This window comes from Triticum aestivum, chromosome 3A (genome assembly GCF_018294505.1).
Source record: "Triticum aestivum cultivar Chinese Spring chromosome 3A, IWGSC CS RefSeq v2.1, whole genome shotgun sequence".
In the NCBI taxonomy this organism is placed as follows: domain Eukaryota; kingdom Viridiplantae; phylum Streptophyta; class Magnoliopsida; order Poales; family Poaceae; genus Triticum; species Triticum aestivum.
In genome coordinates, this window is record NC_057800.1 from 589,786,238 (window position 1) to 589,802,498 (window position 16,261).

Below are 16,261 nucleotides of genomic sequence, written 5' to 3' on the forward strand. Positions count from 1 at the left end.
TGCAAAATCGCAAGTCAGGAGCGGTCGCTCTCGGGGGAGAAGAAGAGGTTCTTAAAGTAAACGGCAGACCAAGTGCTAGTCTTCCATAAGCACTCACATGATTCGTACGTACAGTCTTAAGAAAAGTACCATGATCTGTACTACATCTGATCTGACAATGACTGCTCAGATATTCGGATGTCCGCGCCGAATAATTCAAAGGGGTTTTGTTAATAATAGGAAATTTTAGTGCTGACGGTCCTCTAGATATATATATTAAGCAGCCTGATCTTAACCTTAATCCCTGGGGATGTTCCACGAAAATCGCAGGTCGACGGAAAGGAGAGAGGTGGATTGTATGATTATTAGGCCTACAAGAACATGTTATGGATGCAGCATCAGCATAAACAAGCAGGACCGTCGCAAACAGAGCATCTCTACCGTACAGCAAGGCTTTGCTAAAGCATGTGCAATTATGCATGCATCAGTGAATAGTACGATGATTGCACTATACGTCAACACCAATGGGAATGTCACCCTTGCAATATGATTACCACCTAGGTCAACCAGTAGATAAATGGATGACAATTCAAGTTAACAGCAGTAACGAACAAATGTTCGACGAGCATTGTCTGCATGTGCTCGAAACCGCAATTGTTATCTATCTTGATTTTAAATACAATAGATATCATCAGATGAATAGAAAACAAACAAATATCAAGCATGCAGGTAAATGTGGAAGTTCAATGCATAGGTGCCCATGGGTGCCCACAACCAACAAGATCCAGTGGTAAGATACCTATGGGTGCCCGCAACCAACAAGATCCAACAGAAAGCACACGAATAACATGTTCAAGGCTTGGAGCTTAATAAGTTTTAAACTGGATAATGCATAGACTTGTTGGTTAATATAGCCCTGAAGATTACATACTAGAAACGGATGGTCACACTAACAGTCCTTGGAGATTCATGAACAAACCAACTTCATTTCAGGACCTCACACTTTGCACCTCCTAAGCACTGACATAAGAAACAGCATATCATCCATCTTGAAAAGACAAAGGAACAAGGGTTTCGAGGCAGAATGGGTTCAATTTGTCTCCGTCTTCTCCAGGGCTGAAAATGAACTACTGTCAGTTCCAAAAGAAATAACAAAGGAAGCAGCAGAATATAGCTTACGAAGTTACATAACAGCATCAACTTGCTGTTGTAGTTGAGCAACTTCTCGATGAGATCAACATGGGTCATGAGCATACGGCGGCAGCAGTAGCGAACCAAGCCCAAGGCATCCAGAGCATCCCTAAAAACATACAACAGCACAAAGATGGATAAAATCAGATTTCAATATAATAGTTGTAAGCATTATATACAATATTAACAATAAAATTATCTAATAAACCATAACCGATGTCTCCCTTCTAATAATTCTAATCTCTAGAAAAGTAAAAAATAGGTAGGGTAAAGATGCTCTTCTAGTTTTCAGGAACTGTATTGATAAATAAGTAGTGATTTTCTAGTCTTGAGCATGGGGAACAAAAACATGGACACAAATGTCGAGGTGGAACACCATTGAGCAAAGATTCCAACATTTCAGAAACCAAGCACCTCAGCCACACTCAACGGTAGGCTCCAATATGTTGGTAATTCCAATATGTATGTAAAATAATTACAATTTTACACCATGAACATTTGTCTTGTCATTATAGTGTTCATTAACAAGAAACACCATGCAAGTGTGTGAAGGCGGTTTGGCGAGAGCAGAATCTGGAAGAGACCCGCCTATTGTTGTGCGACTGCAAGGACTCTTTCCAAGTCATAAATGCTGTTTGTGCACTGCCAGAAGAGAAGAAGCACCGGGTGGCTGTACTCCTATGGGACTGGTGGACTACGAGAAACAAAACGAATACGGGTGACAAACAGAAAACAGCTCAGGAAGTGAGTGGGGTCATTAGCAGACACGTTCAAGACTTTGAGAACTTGCAGGCTAGGGGCAACACACAAGGCATGCAAAAACAGTCCTGGACTGCCCCTGAGTCAGGTCGGGTAAAGATAAACATGGATGCGGCCTTCCTTGCGGAGTCAGAGGTGGGTGCTTGGGGTTTTGTAATTCGGGATGAGATGGGAAATTTCCTAGCAGCGGCGGCTGGGAAGATGCAGTATGTCCGGAGCCCTCTGCAAGCGGAGATCAGTGCATGCATGAAAGCTATTGAGGGCGTGGCAGATCTGGGTGCTCAGCGTATCATCCTTGAATCAGATTGTCTAATGATGATCAATGCGCTCAAGGGCCGGGACTACGACACAGCAGAGTTGGGTGTTCTCTTCAGGGAAGCTAGGAGTGTATGCCATGTTTCTTTTGGTTCCTATGAGTTCATGTTCTGTCGTAGGGAATGTAATAGGGTTGCGCACTCTCTGGCGCAATTTGGTTTGAGGGCTGCTGTCCCTTTTTCTGTTTGGGCTGTGGAGGCCCCAGACTTTGTTTCGATTCTGGTTGACACAGATGGTGCGCCAGCTCTAAGTGGAATGAATTTTATTCCTGCTCAAAAAAAAAAAAACCATGCAAAGCAGGGGTGGGGAGTACATATGGCTAATCTGATGACATTTTTTACTATATTATATGTACCTCGCTGCGTCCAATAATAAGAACATATAATACAATCGCATGCAATAAAAATTACAGTTCATCCCGAGCTTCTGTTTTTTTGTCTTTCTAGTGTCCATTTATGATACACAATATTATTCCAACATAACATTACGACACAGCATGCAGAGTATGGAGAGTACACATGGCTAAAAAGGTGAAATATTGTTTTACAAAGACTACAAAGATTAGTATACTACCATACTCTTAAGTACCTAGTTACGTTCGACACTAAGAAAATATGATAAAACTTTAACAAAGGGAAAAACACGTAATAGGATGCAAACATAGCAACTATCATCCATTCTTAGCCATTTGGTTTAACACTGGAATAATTCTAATTGCTCCATACATCCCAGTCAAAGTGACAGTTCAGTGAAAGGGCAAGTAGAAGGCTTATGAAATATCTAAAACAGGGAAGCACCACACTAGTAAGGGCCCCCAAATGCATCAAAAGATGCATGACACAGCCACTAGTTTTCAGTGTTCATGCATTATGGATCAGGTACGCTATGGTGTTCAGTGGTGCACCATGTACGTCACAAGATATACAGCATACTAGTCTTCTAGCTAAAAATGAAAAGAAGCCGACATTGCAAATGCAGGCTCCCTCAAGGCCATCATCCACCAAATCAGGATCAAAGGCAGAGCCAGTACAATATGCATAATCAAACCAAAGCCCAGGAACCAGGATGCATAAATGTTTACCCCTCAGTGTAATCGGCCTGGAGAAGATCGAGGTAGTGGTCCCACTTGTTCCCGATCACCTGTCCAAGCATAAAAACTGATCTTGTGAGTTGATCTCTTTCTTCAGGCAAAGGCCACGAGTTCTCCCGATTCATTATACGAATATGTAGATAAGAAAAAACATGCAGAGCTATTCACAGAAGTTTAAAATGGAATACTTTTCAGTAAGCTTAACCCTAGAAAAATTGATGTGAACTACACCCTAAGAGGGCCATATACGATAAAACATCACTTGGTTATTTGAGAGGATCAATGAGAAAAATCTTAGTGTACCACCACATAAACCTAGAAGAAGAGTGTGGATACCCCCTAAGCCGCAGCGTGGGGGTGATGGGGTTTACCTTGCCGCAGGTGAAGCAGCGGACCGGGATGATCATCTTGGATCCTCCGCCTCCGCGTTTGCCGCCGCCGCTGGAGAAGAAGGAAAGGGGAAGAAGGGTTTTCGGGACGAAGGCGAGGGTCAGTGAGAGGATTAATCTACAAACGGTGTGATAGAAGACATGGAAAATGAATGGAGAGGGATGGGATTGCACATCTGGACGAGCTCACCTTGACCTTCTGGAGTGGCGACGGCGGGGGAGAATAGCAGCGTCGCCGGCGGCAGGGGTCGGCTGCTGGCAGGTTGGGGCGGCGGGGGAGAAGGACGGACTCGCGGTGCCGGGGAAGGGCGGCTCGAGGACCAGACGGTTGTCGGGGTCGCCGGACGAAGCTCACCGGCGACGAGAGATGGCGGCGTCGGGACGGCCTCGTCGCTGGCGGCTAGGGTTGACGAACGACGAGTGGCCGAGGACAGAGGATAATGGGGATCGGGATTATTTCGTGCTTGTCCATCGAACAGGTAAAGGCCACTTCGCGGTGGCATCTGATCGTAAATAAGCTTAACTCCAGGGATCCCGATGGGAAATGATTAGATTCAACCTCCTCTCCCGCTTCACCATCGGCGTCGAGTACAAGATGGAGCTCAGGCTCTGCACTAGTACAAGATGGAGTAGCAGTAGCAAGTTCCTTTCCTAGTCGTTCAAGCACTCGTCTGGAGGTACCGCAATTGTTCATCTAATTGGACGCAACTGTTCATCTAATTGGATGCTGCTAATCAAGGTCATTGCACTGATTAGATGCTCATGTGTGTACTCCAGAATTTTGTGTGTATAATGTAGTAAGATTTGTTGTGTGTATAATCACTAGTAAAAAACAGGGCTTTCGTTCGGCCAGAAAAAAACATTAATCCCGGTTGCGTTACGAACCGGGACTAATGTGAGCATTAGTCCCGATTCAAGCGGCGAGGGCACCGTACAGGCATTACTCCCGGTTTAAATGGGACCTTCAGTCCCGGTTGGTGCCACGAGCCGGTACTAAAGGGTGCGATGCCCATTAGTACCGGTTCGTGGCACGAACCGGTACTAATGGGGTTGAGACCTTTAGTACCGGTTCGTGCCACGAACCGGTACTAATGGTGCAATTTTCAAATCCTACCCCCTCCCCCGTGTATCGCCTTTTCAGTTTTGTAAAAAGCAAAAAAAAATGATAAAAACTTCAAAAGTTAAAATCCTTCGAGATGTAATTATGTTACCACATCTACTAGTTAGGAAAATTTTAAAACTTAAATTTGGACATGTTTTGCAATAAGTGCAGGGAAAATGTAAAACGGCTATAACTTTTGCATACGATGTCAGAAAAAAACGTATAATATATCAAAATGTTCAGCACGAAAATCCGCATCCGATTTTGACAGCCTATGGCCTGTTTGCAAATTTTTAGAATCCTCAAATTCTAAAAGGAAAAAAAGTTATGCTCAAATTTCAGTTTTTTTGAATTTTTGTTAAATCTGGTCAAACTATGGTCAAACTACTTATTCAATAAGTATTAGTGTTACTAAATAATTATTCAAGAATATTAGTGCTACTAAATAGTTATTTCAGTTTTTTTGATTTTTGGTCAAATCTGGTCAAACTGTGGTCAAACAATGGTCAAACTACTTATTCAAGAAATATTAGTGTTACTAAATAATTATTTCAGTTTTTTTTGAATTTTGGTCAAATCTGGTCAAACTGTGGTCAAACTACTTATTCAAGAAATATTAGTGTTACTAAATAATTATTGTTCTTTAGAACAATAGTTTCAAACTCAAACAGTGAAATGTGTGACTTCATGCTCAAGCTAAATTCCTGAGGGTTAATAGGATTGACATCTTACTATTGTCAGAAAAACAACAAGTGCAGACTTAGAAAGGAGGGAGAATAGAACCCAAAAGTTAAGCGTGCTCAGGCTGGAGTAGTGAGAGGATGAGTGACCGTTCGGCAAGTTAGATGATTTGGAATGATGAGGGTGATTAAAGATTAGAGGTTAAATTGAGCAGTGATGAGGGGTGATTAGAGATTAGAGGTTAAAATAATTCAGAAATTTGAAAATCAAAAAAATTAAAAAAAATCATAAAATTTTCTTTAGTACCGGTTGGTGTTACCAACCGGGACTAAAGGTGGACCTCCAGGCAGTGGCCACGTGGAGGGCCTTTAGTCCCGGTGCGTATAAGAACCGGGACTAAAGGGGGAGGCTTTAGTAACGACCCTTTAGTCTCGGTTTCAGAACCGGAACTAAAGGCCATTTTCTACTGGTGAATGTAAGATTGCTCTTTGACTGTCTATAGGAATGCTGTTGCTGCTATTGTGTTGACTGTCTAAATTTATAAGTTTGCTGGTTGGCAATCACCCGTCTACTTTCTGTGAAGTGCTCAATACTTGTCAAACATGTTATTTTTTTTTAGTGAGAAGTAACTGACATGCCTCGATATCTTTAGACTGCATGTATGTCCCGTTTACGACACAGATAGTTCCTGTGTGGGATGAATTGGTCCTTAAGGTTCTAAAATGTTTATGTGAACATAGTGTTAGTGTTGTACGCACAGTGAATCGTTCATGTATGTGAAGAGAGTGTTATTTAAGTTTCCTTCTTTTCTAGTATGTTCCATTGGTAGTGATGCTTAATTGGCAGCATGTAGTTTAGCTGACTGACACACTTGTTGGCCATATTTCTTCAGACGTTTTGCTGTTTTGAATGATTCCTTCCTGTGTTCGTTATAGTATTAAGTTGTATCTTCCTTTCAAACATCCCCATGGATATGCTTACCGTCCGACTTTTTGGCAATCACCCATTTGCCTTCTACCTTCTGATGCACTGTGAAGTGCCTTGATATATTTAGACTGCACTTATGTCCCATCTGCAGTACATATTTCTTGCGGGATGAATTGATCCTTAAGGTTGTGAAATACTCATGACAGATAGTGGTGTCTGGCGTCGTAGTGACGTCGACGGCAGATGAGACTGGCAAGATATACACAATGATCCCTCCTCAAGATGGAACGAAGGAAAATGGCAGCAGCGGATTCTAGAGTGTGCGCATGTGACGCGCGTTGTGGGCCGCCTAGACCGGCTGGTACTCTCAGATTGCCAGCCGGATGTCTTCTCGAGGCAACTGGATTAGATGGTGTTTGTTGATGCGGTCAGGGTACATATTTATTCGCCTCAAAGCTGGCTTTGGTTGATCTTTGTATTCATTTTATCATACTTTGATTTTTTTTTAATAAAGATAGTTGTATGCATCATTTTAATGAAGAGGACTGGGTAATCCTTCTTAAAAAAAAACCTATAAGATAAACTAGCGCAAAGTGTAAAAGCGAAACTAAAAGAGAGTAACTCTTTGCGAGAAATGAAGAAGAAAGCTGGAAGGTAAAATTGCAAACAAAGTGCTCCCGCGAACAAACTTCACGGGAGGCTGCTGATCCCAGTAAATGGAAGCTTCTCCCGTTCATTAACTGACGTCGACGCTGCATAAATTACTCCACTTGGCACGTCCAGCTTCGGGCTGATACACACGGGTCGTTCATGAAGTACTACTAGGACTCTAGGAGTAATGTTCTGCGCTCGCAGGTGCGCAGTGCGGTAAACAGGAGTACTTCACATCGAGCCACTAGGAATGTTAGTATTGCAATGTACTGTCATAGCAGATTGTATCTAATGTCAATTTAAAAAAAAGATTGTATCTAATGTACCCAAGCAGCGAGCAGCTCCTCCTAATCCATGTTGCACGTACTCATCTGCCATGCTTTTTTTATTTTTACTTTTTTTCGTGTGGCTCATCTGCTACGCTACCCTTGCATTGACCTCGACCCCTCAAGGCATGAAAGCTTCTTGTTAGTTTGACAGTTCATCATTCGATTTAACTAAGCCACACTGTGCTGTCGTTGACCAAAGGAGAGGCATGACCTGGATAATCAGTTAGCACACCACGTGGAACTGAGGCTCATATTTGACTTTCATTATTGCCAAACACTAAACATACTAGTTATTCACAAAAAAAAACATACTAGTCAATTTTGCTGGCTAAGAATTTAAATACCGGCGCGCACTTTTTTTTGACAGTTTAGGAATAGTACATATTTTGACCACATAGTAAATGTGTAAGTATTCAAAATTTAGGAAACACCTAGTACACCCAATAAAACAAAAGGTCATGGAACCGGACGAGACTTGACTGCTCCTTTTCCATGCTCCCATCCATGCTCCCGCATACATGGCTTGATTTGATTGGAAGAAAATAAGGCCCGACCTCACCCCTGAAAATCAGGGGGGAGATGATTAGATTAAAAAAGAAAAAGGAAAAAGAACAGCCGTAGGATGAGGTGGGAGCACGGATGAAAGCATGGAGAGGGAGCAGACAAACCGGATCCCATGGAACCACCCTCCCCACTGTGACCTGCGATCCACCTCAACAATCAACGCTCCAATTTTGACCAGACCCCCACCATCCCACGACACGATCGAGGACCCCCTTTAGCCATCGTGAACCGACTGACAGCTGGGCCCGGCGACAAGGAGATCTCGACGTGCGACCCCATAACCCCGACACGTCGCCTCTATCCCAGCAAACCCGCCGCCGACTTTCCCAGACTTTACCGCCCGCCTTTCACCCTCTCCATCCCGCCCCCGCCCACCCGCACCCAGCCACCCACTGGCAACTGGGCCCGCACGCCCGCTGGTCCCACGAGGGATATATCTCGTGACGGCCATTTACCCGCCCAGCGATTCGAAAAACGGGAAGGGAAATCAAAACAGCACAGCCGACGAGGGGGGAGGAGAAAAAAAAATACTAACCGCGACGAGCACAGCACACGCACCCGTCTCTCTCGCTTCTTCCTCCTCCCGTCCCGGTCGCCGTCTCGCACGCCACATCGCCGCAAGCAAAGGCCAATCCAGGAGGACACGGTGGCAGGAGCTCCTCGCGGCTCTCTCGGAGCGTCGCCGTCGGCGTGAGTGGAGCGGGATCCGGATCCCGTGCGGCGGAGCGATCCCCGGCCGCCTCGCCGGATCGCCGGAGACAGTGTAAGTGACCGCGGCTGTCGAGCTCGGTCTTCGGCGGGATGCGTTTGAGTTTAGGAGTGATTTTTTTTTGCCACCCTCTCTGTTTGCAGGTGCTGGTGTCGATTCGGTTGGGGATTTTCGGAGCTTGAGGCGGGATTCAGAGATGGAGGAGCTGCTGGGCACGGAGATCGGGAAGCACGACTACGACTGGTGATGCGCTAAACCAATCATTGCTCCCGTTTGGCGGTGATCTGATTCGCTAAGTCTGTGTGCGATTTCATGTTTTCCCCCTTTGCCATCGAACGGCGAACCCTGGGTCCAAGCTTAGTGTAATGGCTGCGATGCTGTGTTGGTTTTCAGACGTTTTTGAATCTGTGGTACTGCCCCAATCATATGGCGGGGTATTGTCGGTCGTGTCAGGTGTGATTGTTTTTGGTTAACTGAAGCTGTTTGGCTTAGTTAGGATTAGCTGCAACCAGATAGTTGGTCGGTGGGCTCCTTCTTAGCAGAGCAAAGCATGGGACATAACACGTACTGTATATCACTTTTATTATCTTGAAAAGGCAAAATAGGTAAATGCCACAGCAATTAGGCAGGCCGATAGCATTGCCAACTTTAGGATATCCTAAATTGGATACTGCAATGATACTCCAATTGCACAGCCACATAGTTATTGCACTGTCAAAGCCATGTAGGATTAACTGAAGGTTGGCCCGGCAGCAACTGGCGATCCATAAATATAGCTGATTAATTTCCAATCTTAGTCTGGTTGAGTTGCCATTTTGTGTATAATTACTGCAGTGTTTCAGTTGCAATTATTAGTGACCTATAAAACCCGGTACCGTGGCGCCAGGGGATGCAAGACAAGGATGATTCAGACGTGGGGGAAGCAGAGAGACAGGGTTATTTTGGTCGTTCCGTGTGCATCGCTAGTGTTATCTTTGTGTCTTTGTGTCTTTTTGCTAAACTTCAGTGTCCTTTGTAGCTCCTGCGCGAGCTTGTGTCTGAGCCTCCTGTGGCTGGTGTGATCCTAGACTGCGGTTGCTTTTGGGTTGGTGATGTTGGTTCTGACGGTGTCACTGGGTTTTCGCCCCATGATAGGCTGCTCGATGACGAGTGTCTATTGTGGGTTTCCCAGTGATGCGCTGAGCTCGCATTTCCCCTTTCGGTTTCCTTATAGTTCAACAAACTTTGTATTTCCGTTATGAAAGTAATGGAAAGGGGTTATGCCCGGCTCAAAAAAAAAAACCCGGTACCACATCTTATACTGGGGTGAGATGATTAAATGACCATCAAGATGTAGGCTAAAGTTTATTTGGATGTCATTCGCATGAGCAGTGCTTGCCAAAATATGTGGTGTTGGATGAGATATATGCTTCTCATGCTCGAGTGTTTTGTGCTTTGGCTTAACTTTTATGATTTACATAACATGTGAATGCATTCCTCAGGCTTCTTACTCCCCCGGGAACACCCCGTGCTCCTGCATTGGAGGTTGCTGAGAAAGCCCCACCATCAAATGTGCCTAAACGGACCGTCACTAGATCTTCCTCAACCACCAGAGCATCAAGGGTTGGTACTATTTGCTTCAGATATCTTTGCATTCTGGTGGTTCAGCTTTCATTATTAACTTGTAGTTTAAAGGAAGTATATCTTGCTTTATTGGCCTGTTACATGCCTGCCAATGTCCCTCTATGCACATGTTACGGGTTGTGCAGATAGAACTAGGAACGCACCGGGTCCAGAGTTCAAACCTCAATAGGTTCAAGACTCACGACTAGTTTGTACAAAACTACAGTCACACAAGCACGCAGGCGGCATTGGTGTCCGTTTTGATACTGCATGCCTGAATTGAAGATGTTGTTTTATGAACAACGTACCGTACTTATAACTAACCTATAGTAGTTAATAGTCGAAGTAAATCAGTAGAGTCATTCAAACCCTGCCTACTGAATGCACCATATCATCTGTGGCTATTCACTGCTGCGTATTGTTGCTAAGGTGTTAGTTTTCCTCTCTAGTTTTTCTTCACTGGGCATAGTTCAAGAGGGGTTTGTGTGAGGCTACAAGCCCAAGGGTTTCGCTAAGTTCTTTTATTTAGTATGATACCGTGGACAACAATGTAAAATCATGTTTTGAAGGATTCTATGTAACTTGAATAGTTGCTCAGGCCTGTTACTTTTCTGACCTGCAACTGCAATCTTTTTTTTTTTTGACAGTGCTGCGACTGCAATCTCACTGTAGTAAAAATGCACGGTCTCTCTATGGCCTTTTGGCTGACAACTCTCGTGTGGATTTGATCTCCCGCCCAGCCTGCACAGTCTCCACTTTTTTTTTCTCGAAAAAGCCTCCACAGTCATCGGCTAGCTTCACTGACTGATGGTGTTCACAAGCTACTGCATGGGCAGTAGCAGAAGCCGGGGTGTCAGGCCTCAGGGAGGTTATTCTGGCTGCCCATGCCGTGTTGTAGTCTTTTTTGGTGTTCTATTGGCTGTAACAAGTGCCAGCCTAAGCCTCAGGCTTGCAACACACACTCCTTTCTAATTCATGCATCGGCACGCAAAGCTTTTGTGTTTTCTCACAAAAAAAACTGATTGCTGATCCTACAAAGGCAGATAAAGGTGAAAGAGAAGTTTTATACATCCTGGGAAATTCATAGGATATTGTAACACACCTTAATTTCAGGCTTTGCAGGTATAAACTTCAATTTTATGGACCATAATATCTTTGTAAAGTTGCAACGAACTCTATGGAAGTGAAAAGGAATAATGTTAATTTAGGCAAACCTCTTGTTCTTTTATTTAGGCTATGCTATGAAGATCAACAGAATACATAGCATTCAGGTGTTTGGTCGATTGTCTGTACCATTGGACTTCTGTTAAGTAATTTTGGAATGTTTTGCAATGTTGTACATGTGCTCTCATGTTCATATGCTAAACCTTTCTTTTTTGTACGATCTACGGCAACTATTGTCCAGTGAAAGCAACTGAGTCCAATGTAGTTTGGAATGGGGCAATTCACATACTTGGTATAATTGTATTGCACTATTTCTCATCTAACCAACCATGGGAACATACTTATCTGTACAACTTTTCCTTGATACCTATTATTTCTTAGTTGGCTATATGGTGCTGATCAAAACTAACATAAATGCATCACGTTTTTATTTCAGCTTTCTGTTCATGAAACAGAGAATGGACATTCAGCAGCTCCCAATAGACCAGTGCGAAGCATGTCCCGACCTTCAAACAGGTCATCAGTGCTCACTCCAAGCATTTCTTCTGTCAGTTCGAGACCTACTACCCCGACCAAGAGGACTAGCACTCTTCCCTCTTCAAAGCCATCAGCTCCAGCTTCACGTCCAGTGGCAGCACGATCATCTACTCCAGTCAAAACCCGTCCACCTACCCCGGTCAAAACTCGTCCATCTACTCCAGTCAAAAACTGTCCTTATGGTTCCGGCTCCATGGCCAACTCAACCTCTGTGAAGGCAACATCTGCGCAGAACTCAAGGTCATCAACTCCAACCTCTCGGCCCCGAAGCGTTTCCAGCTCATCATCAAGCACAGCTCCTTCAGTGAGTCATCCCAGCTCATCCTCTGGTAGAATTCCTGCAATTGTTCGTACCAGCTCTTCCTCAAGTACAGCTTCAGTGACCCGTTCTAGCTCTCGGTCGTCTACACCTACACGTCAGCCTGTCATGCGTCCATCAGCTCCATCCATAGCTCGCTCACCTTCAGTTGGGAGGATTTCTGGTAGCAATAACTTAACATCTAGTGGACGATCGGCAGCCAGCCGTGGTCGAATGTCAGCACCTTCCTCAGCACCATCATCCCGTCCAAGTTCCCCAAATACACGTCCGCGAGCTCCAGTTAGGCCACTAGATATTCCAGATTTTCCAAGTGATACTCCTCCTAACCTAAGGACAAAGCTACCAGAAAGGCCACTCTCTGCTGGTAGAGCACGGCCAGGAATTGGTTTGGGAGCCAGGTCAACCCCGAATGCTGAACCAGTTACCTCTGCTCCTGTGAAAAAGATATCTGTGCCTGCTATTACTCGAAATAAGTTTTCTGATGCACCATCCAAGACACCTTCTCTTACCAATGGACACCAGAATCGACAAACTGAGAGATCTGTTATGGACAGTCAGCCTGCTAGACCCTCTCGGTCTGCCACAAGTGAAGAAAATGGATTTGGCAGGACAATATCAAGGAAGTCACTTGACATGGCAATCAGGCACATGGTATGTTCAGCCCTCATACATACATTATCTGCGGCAATGACATTAGAAGTTGACAACCTTTCTTTTCGCTTATGTGATGCTTTCAACAAATTATTGTGTTCACTGCATGGAGTCATCTCTAGACTAATGACTGGGATGCTCTAGAAGAAATTTAGGATGGTTTGTGAGCTGTAATATAAGCCTAGAACCTAGTGCACTATTAATTTGATGCAGTTTACTAGCAATTATAATAATACTTGGGGGTATTATTTAGAAGAAACTGAATTGCCCTTATTTATGACAGGACATTCGACATAACCTGGGTGGCATCCGAGGTGCATCTCTATTTCCTCATAGCATCCGGTCTTCTGCTCCCAAGGGCCGTTCAGCTCGAATGTCCGATCCCGGCCATCACACCTCAAATGGCGAGCACGATGCATACACCGACAGTGGCAGCATCAATGGGCACTTCTCCGGTGATTCCATTGGAGCTCTTTCACACTATGGTGGGAGCTCAACTGACTCCCCAGACAGAGAAAGCATGGGAACTAAAGAGACGCTGAGCGAACTGGATATGTACGGCAGCTCAAGGTACGAGGAGATGCTACTAAGGGAGGACACGAAGAACACGGACTGGTTGCACAGCGTCGACGACAAGTCGGACCAGAGCCCCGTGTTCGATCACCGGTTCGAGCCGCTCCCAGAGCCGTTTGGTCCGCTGTGATGGTTACCGTCTGTAAAGGTTTCGTCCGCCCGGTGGTTCGTTTTGTTCTTTGCAGTTGCGAGGCTGTATTATGCTCTTTTTAGATGAAGGAAGATCTTTATTGCTCGACGGCCTTTTTATTGATAGATGCATGCACAGACACACCCACGCAGAGTTGTACGTATGTTGTTATCTCATTCGGTCTGGTCTTCCCTTTCCCCCATCTTTTCATGTATCTGCTGAAAGATGGCAAGATTGCGGGGTTTTCACAATGTACCACTAGTATCTGGAGATTGGAGGCTCCAAGTGCGGGAACACTACTAGTTTATGTTTATAAACTTTTTCTTACGAAAACACCGTCACCTTGTTCCTGGTCTGCCAGTGGTTTGCAAGTTGAAAGGAAGAGTATCCAGTGGTGTTGCACGCACATGTTTAAGCTTCAGAGTCAACCATGATGGCCACGTCGACGTCCAGTCGCTGTGATGTGGAGTACGTCGTGATAACTGTTGATGAGTTGTACAAAAGTTTACTAAATTTACTCCTCATTTGTCTGCCCAAGGAGTTCCATTTGCAAGGAGGTCTTCTCGTTGGAGTTTACTTGTCTGTCTTTTGCTGTTAACTTTGTTGAAAAACTAAGATACTCACATGGCCATGTTACCACCTGCTTGCTGCCTTGCCTGCGTAGGTCTTGTCCGACGTGTTGTCAGCTTGGGGCCTCCGTGATCCGATTCTTGGTACGGGGTTGGCTGGCCTATTGATTATGCAATGCCAGTTTTGCAATGACAAGCGGCAGGAGACGCATAAATCCCATCCATTGTCAGCTCGAGGAGTGCCTGTATTTGGCCAAAGTATAAATACAATAGTGCAGTGTTATTTACTTGGCACAAAGCACTGGTGGTCCTTTTGTTCCCAGGTGCTCGAGGATGCCTCCCGATAAACAGGGTGAGATTATTACCTTTTCAATCCTACCACATCCTGGTGGCAAAGCGATACTTTGCAAGCTGCGATGGTCAATAGTACAATAGTTTTATACTTTCTGGGTCCTAGGCTTCTGCTAGCCATGTTGTAGGAGATAGAAAAATGACACAGTACCAATCTACGGAGCACGAGATACAATACAACCCTCACTTCCTCAGCACAAATCCGGGAGTCGTAGGCCAAACGACCTGTAATCCACGGTGGCTCGGCGTAGAGCAGCAAATTATCTGAACATCTTCGGTATAGATTCTCCCTCTGAACTGTTACGGTTCGCCATTCGAGATGGGACCTCCTCGACAGCCATCCATATCCATTCCAGCCGCTGCTGTAGTGCTGGGCCTCTGAACGCTGGCGGAGATCTCACAGTCACAGAGACGTCGGCCAGCGACGAATATTTTCGTGCCGCGTCGGTCTCCTCCACCCCCACGGCTTTCACATTCGCCAACCACCGTGGTACGATCACAACCACAACAACTACCTGTAACATGAATCAATCAATCAATGCATGCTGCTGCTGCTGCTACTGCTACTGGCACAGCACCGGGCCAAGGCTCACGGCGATCGTGCAGGCGCTGCTCCCTCCGTCAGGCCACTTCCCCCATCGGCGGGGTGGGAACGAGCCGCCGCTCGCGTTACGCCGGTCGGTCAAAGCCGACCTGTACCGCTGTACGTACGTAGCTATGTACTACGCGTGAATGTTGGCGTCGATCGTACTCCTAGCTGTGCCAGCGTACCGCAGCGCGCTGGAACGCGTAGCGTGGAGTGACCGTTGTTGTTACGTAGGAGTAGTCGGCTAGCTGTAGCTGTAGGCCTGTAAATGCAGGCAGGCATTCAGGAGAGCGAGCCAGCAACTTTGAATGGAAATTTGAACGGGATTAAACGGTGGAGGCGTGGCACGGAGTTATTATTCCGTGTCTGCTCGTGCTCGGTGTACATTTGTGGTAGAGCAGGGGGCACTGCTCGGTGCCCAGTAGGCCATCATGCCAACTCATGGCTTCGCCTCCCGGGCAGCTGTACGCAGGGTTTGGATCTCGTTTGGTACCGGCCCGGCCGGAACGCTGCGAGATGGCTGTGCAGCACGCGCGGCCGCTGCTGCGCGGCGGGCCTATCCCTGTACGCAGGGTTTGGATCTCGGTACCCGCCCGGCCGGAGCGCTGCGAGATGGCCGTGCAGCACGGCGGGCCTGTCCCTGTACCGCCGTGTCCCCCTCTCCTCGCCTCGCTCTCCCGACTCGTCTCGAAACCGTGGCCCGGAGGGCGTAAACAAGGTTACACTGGGTGTGCTACGTTACGTACACGTTGGTGCACGAGTCATAGGTCATTGGACTCGTCACCGAATTTAACTTTGGCCACTGGATTTAGAAATACCCGAAATACGGTCACAAAAATCATATCAGCGGCACCGACGGTCGCCGCGTACGCTCTGGCCTCATGTTCTACCTACTACTACATGACATGATGTTTGATCCTTTGACCGCCCACGTATGTGCCAGAATGAGATTCATCGATGGTCATTGGACTTGTCCTCAAAATTCACTTTAATCATGGTGTACTATTTGATCGATTGATCACGATAGAGGCGATTTGGAAGGTGGTCGACGGACGATGAGGACAGGGGGCTTGGGTTTTGGGGGAGAAATACT

The 16,261-nt window shown here is 45.8% G+C and overlaps 2 protein-coding genes across 5 annotated transcripts; one reads left to right on the top strand and one right to left on the bottom strand.

Moving 5' to 3' along the window:
- Positions 1 to 828: 828 nt before the first annotated feature.
- Positions 829 to 4,195, bottom strand: LOC123062427 (DNA-directed RNA polymerase subunit 10-like protein). 4 transcript variants are annotated; one of them, XM_044485945.1, is made up of 5 exons: positions 3,914 to 4,195; positions 3,706 to 3,775; positions 3,326 to 3,384; positions 1,185 to 1,279; positions 829 to 1,095 (listed from the first exon to the last, which is right to left on the bottom strand). In XM_044485945.1, the coding sequence occupies exons 2-5, from the start codon at positions 3,739 to 3,741 to the stop codon at positions 1,070 to 1,072; spliced, it is 216 nt and encodes a 71-aa protein (XP_044341880.1). In that variant the 5' UTR covers positions 3,742 to 3,775; positions 3,914 to 4,195; the 3' UTR covers positions 829 to 1,069. The 4 variants fall into 4 exon arrangements, with proteins under 4 accessions (XP_044341880.1, XP_044341877.1, XP_044341878.1 ...); XM_044485942.1 differs by having other exon boundaries at positions 1,159 to 1,279; XM_044485943.1 differs by having other exon boundaries at positions 1,172 to 1,279; positions 3,914 to 4,194.
- Positions 4,196 to 8,445: 4,250 nt separating this feature from the next.
- On the top strand, positions 8,446 to 14,277 carry LOC123062428 (uncharacterized protein DDB_G0271670). The gene is made up of 5 exons (XM_044485947.1): positions 8,446 to 8,740; positions 8,830 to 8,929; positions 10,168 to 10,288; positions 11,889 to 12,959; positions 13,243 to 14,277. Exons 2-5 carry the CDS (start codon positions 8,883 to 8,885, stop codon positions 13,660 to 13,662), a joined length of 1,659 nt encoding a protein of 552 aa, XP_044341882.1. The 5' UTR covers positions 8,446 to 8,740; positions 8,830 to 8,882; the 3' UTR covers positions 13,663 to 14,277.
- Positions 14,278 to 16,261: the final 1,984 nt, after the last annotated feature.

Bases quoted from the DNA above. Each gene is read 5' to 3' on its own strand.
- LOC123062427 (XM_044485942.1), bottom strand. From the start codon at position 3,741: ATGATCATCCCGGTCCGCTGCTTCACCTGCGGCAAG. The intron at 3,385-3,705 runs GTAAACCCCATC...ATGCTTGGACAG, and splicing joins GCTGCTTCACCTGCGGCAAG to GTGATCGGGAACAAGTGGGA. The intron at 1,096-1,158 runs GTAAGCTATATT...GTTCATTTTCAG, and splicing joins TGATGCTGTTATGTAACTTC to CCCTGGAGAAGACGGAGACA.
- LOC123062428 (XM_044485947.1), top strand. From the start codon at position 8,883: ATGGAGGAGCTGCTGGGCACGGAGATCGGGAAGCACGACTACGACTG. The intron at 8,930-10,167 runs GTGATGCGCTAA...TGCATTCCTCAG, and splicing joins GGGAAGCACGACTACGACTG to GCTTCTTACTCCCCCGGGAA. The intron at 10,289-11,888 runs GTTGGTACTATT...TTTTTATTTCAG, and splicing joins CAACCACCAGAGCATCAAGG to CTTTCTGTTCATGAAACAGA.